At 47.1% G+C, this 3,104-nt stretch overlaps 1 protein-coding gene across 1 annotated transcript in view; it reads left to right on the plus strand.

The window, feature by feature from the left end:
* Positions 1 to 219: 219 nt before the first annotated feature.
* The window catches only part of LOC307267726 (disco-interacting protein 2 homolog C-like), a gene marked incomplete at its 5' end in the record, with an annotated part of 57,082 nt that continues 54,197 nt past the window's right edge, over positions 220 to 3,104 (plus strand). The window contains one exon of the mRNA XM_080050108.1: positions 220 to 298. Coding sequence (XP_079906234.1) covers positions 220 to 298 — 79 coding nt within the window. The remainder of the gene's footprint in view (positions 299 to 3,104) is intronic.

Below are 3,104 nucleotides of genomic sequence, written 5' to 3' on the forward strand. Positions count from 1 at the left end.
CTCCGTTAAAAAAAACAACAACCAAACGCCAGATTTATTTATCTTCTTTGTTCTCCGACTCGACGCCTCGTAGTCTTTTGGTTTTGAGCGCCGCCGTCAAAGAGCACAGCAGCTACGGGCGAGAGGAGGAGGAGGAGGAGTAGCGACTAGCAACGGCTGGCTTCTTGGACCGACCGACCGGGGAGGACTACGTGTTTTCTGCGGTACAAGCCACGACGAATGGCGGACCGAGAGGCGTCGCCGATACCGCTGGAGATCAGAGCCAGGCTCGCTGAGCTGGAGCTGGAGCTGTCAGAGGGTAAGAAATTCATCAATTAATCAAACGTAGCCTCCTTCGTTTGAACTCGTTATCCTCGTTATCTCATCACCATCATTATCATCACCACCACACCAAGGGCGTAGGTTTTGTTCCAGCATTAAGAGGGACACACACCATACACACCACACACACACCGCACAACACTTAATATCCTGCATTTTTGGTGACATTTTATGCACCAATTTGTGCCTTTTCTGCATTGAGCCGGAGCTTGGCAAGGTTACGATGGTACGGTCCACTTTAGGGGTGTGTGAAATCGCAGGGAAATATCTAGTTACACATAAGAACGGATATATACATGTTTCCTCCCCTGAACTGTTATTTTAACCTCTTCTTAGGGAAGAAGGGGGTTGTGTTTCATATTTTTTTTGAGGGGGACAAATGTACCTCTTCTAAATAACGGGGACATATCTCCCGAATCCCCCCAAAATCTACGCATATGCTACGATCACCACCATCCACATTGGAGCCTTTCCCTACTAACGGAATCTAACCGTTCATTCCTGAGGCCCCCACCTCCCTCCTCCTCCCATCCAGATGTTTGTGAGCCAGGGACCGGGCCTGGCCAGCTCTGTGTAGCCGGGAGAGAGTGAGTGCAGAGCGGATACACACTGCGGGATTTGACCGCTGCTCTTTGTCTCGGAAAAACACACGTTCGCTACGTTTTTGGTCCGAAAACCAACACGTTGTTTGACCTTGAGATGTTGACACTATCAGCCGAGCCGAGCCTACCTGTGTGTGTGTGTGTGTGTGTGTGTGTGTGTGTGTGTGTGTGTGTGTGTGTGTGTGTGTGTGTGTGTGTGTGTGTGTGTGTGTGTGTGTGTGTGTGTGTGTGTGTGTGTGTGTGTGTGTGTGTGTGTGTGTGTTTAATAATAGCATAGCGATGCAACGCTGCGTGACAGAGCACAGCACAGAAGGGGCAGTACTGGCGTCTGATGGCGTGTGATCTCGTGTGTATTTGGGCCTAGAACATAAGGATGAGGATGCTTCGGATTTGGAATATTTTTTCACGCACACCCCCCACCCCTCCCATTCGTACCCCCCCTCTCCCCCCACCAAATTTCCATACAACAAACACACACTTTTCTTCCATGGGCCATTTCATCCCAATCACAGCGATGCACCCGGCTGTTGTTTCAGTATAACCCATCTTCTGCCTTATATAATGGATGGAGATGGCATATTTTATTCATACAGGCTTTGCGATGGGCCTACATACATAGTGAGTGAGGACTCCTGGATAGATAGTGACACGTGCTGGATATGAGCCACCCTGTTGCCTTGAAAATGTCCATTTATTGAGGATACGTCTTGTGCTGGTGTCTGTTTGCTATTCTGTGTTGCAGTGTACAAGGTGTATTTGTGTTTTGTCGCAGTAAACTAGGGTTCATTAAATTGTTTTGCTTTGCAGAAGGAATACGATATTGTGTGTGTGTGGAAAGCTGTTGATTCAGATTTACCCGTGTGTCACTTTGGTTGCGTTCCGAATCGCATACTTTCTACTATATAGTATGTAGAAAGAAGATTTAGGATGTCCTGATTCTTGTGGCCAGATTTAGGATGGTTAGAAGGACCCGGATGTCCTACTTCATGCGGCCAAGATTGTTAGTGTTGAAAACTGCATCCTATTTGGGCGATTCTGACCCACAATCCAGTGCGCACGTGAAGTGACGTCACATCGACGAAGCCTCCATATGAAAACAAACGGGGACGCGACGGATATAAAAGCAAGAGGCAAGATCAAGGCGCAATGTTATGATGAAATAAGAGAGTAAAGTATGTCCCAATAGTATGCCTACTGCATCCTAACTAGATTCTTTTTATCGTCGGATGTAGTATGTAGAATAGAAAAAAGAAAGAGTATGCGATTCGGAACGCAACCTTTGTTTTTGGCAGGTCTGCAAAAATCTGCAGTGGATCCACTTGCCTCACCTGCACTACTGTAGTGTGTAAGCAGAAGATACACTGTTTTTAATAGAGTAATTTAGCAAGAAAATTGGTTAGATTTAAGAATATGCTGCCTTTTGAACCCATAACATTAGCGTTAGTCTTTGAGTCCCACGATGGCAGTGAAACCTGGATACATCAAACTGTCCCTCATCATTCATATACAAGATTTTATTTTCTCACTCTCACCGCAGTAACACACACACACACACACACACACACACACTGCTACACACACACACACACAGTCTCACACACACACACAGTCACACACACACTGCAACACACACAGTCACACACACTGCAACACACACACACACACACACACACACACAGTCACACACACTGCAACACACACAGACACACACTGCAAAACACATACACACACACACACACTGCAACACACACACACACACTGCTACACACACACAGACACACTGCAACACACACACACTGCAACACACACCTGCAACACACACACTGCAACACACACACACACACACACACACACACACACACACACACTGCAACACACACACACACACACTGCAACACACACACACACACACACACACACGCAGAGGCTTAATCCACAGAGAGTGTTTATCGGTGCAGAACCTGCTGCGGCTGACAGATGTTATTAATGATGGAAACGGCAGGAGGAAGTGGAAACGTCACGCCCAGAACGTCAGACGGCATAAACCATCAGGTGTGTGTGTGTGTGTGTGTGTGTGTGTGTGTGTGTGTGTGTGTCTGTGTGTGTGTGTGTGTCTGTCTTTGTGTGTGTCTGTGTGTGTGTTTGTGTGTCTGTCTTTGTGTGTGTGTGTGTGTGTGTAGC

This window comes from Ammodytes marinus, assembly GCF_949987685.1.
Source record: "Ammodytes marinus genome assembly, chromosome: 21".
In the NCBI taxonomy this organism is placed as follows: Eukaryota; Metazoa; Chordata; class Actinopteri; order Uranoscopiformes; family Ammodytidae; genus Ammodytes; species Ammodytes marinus.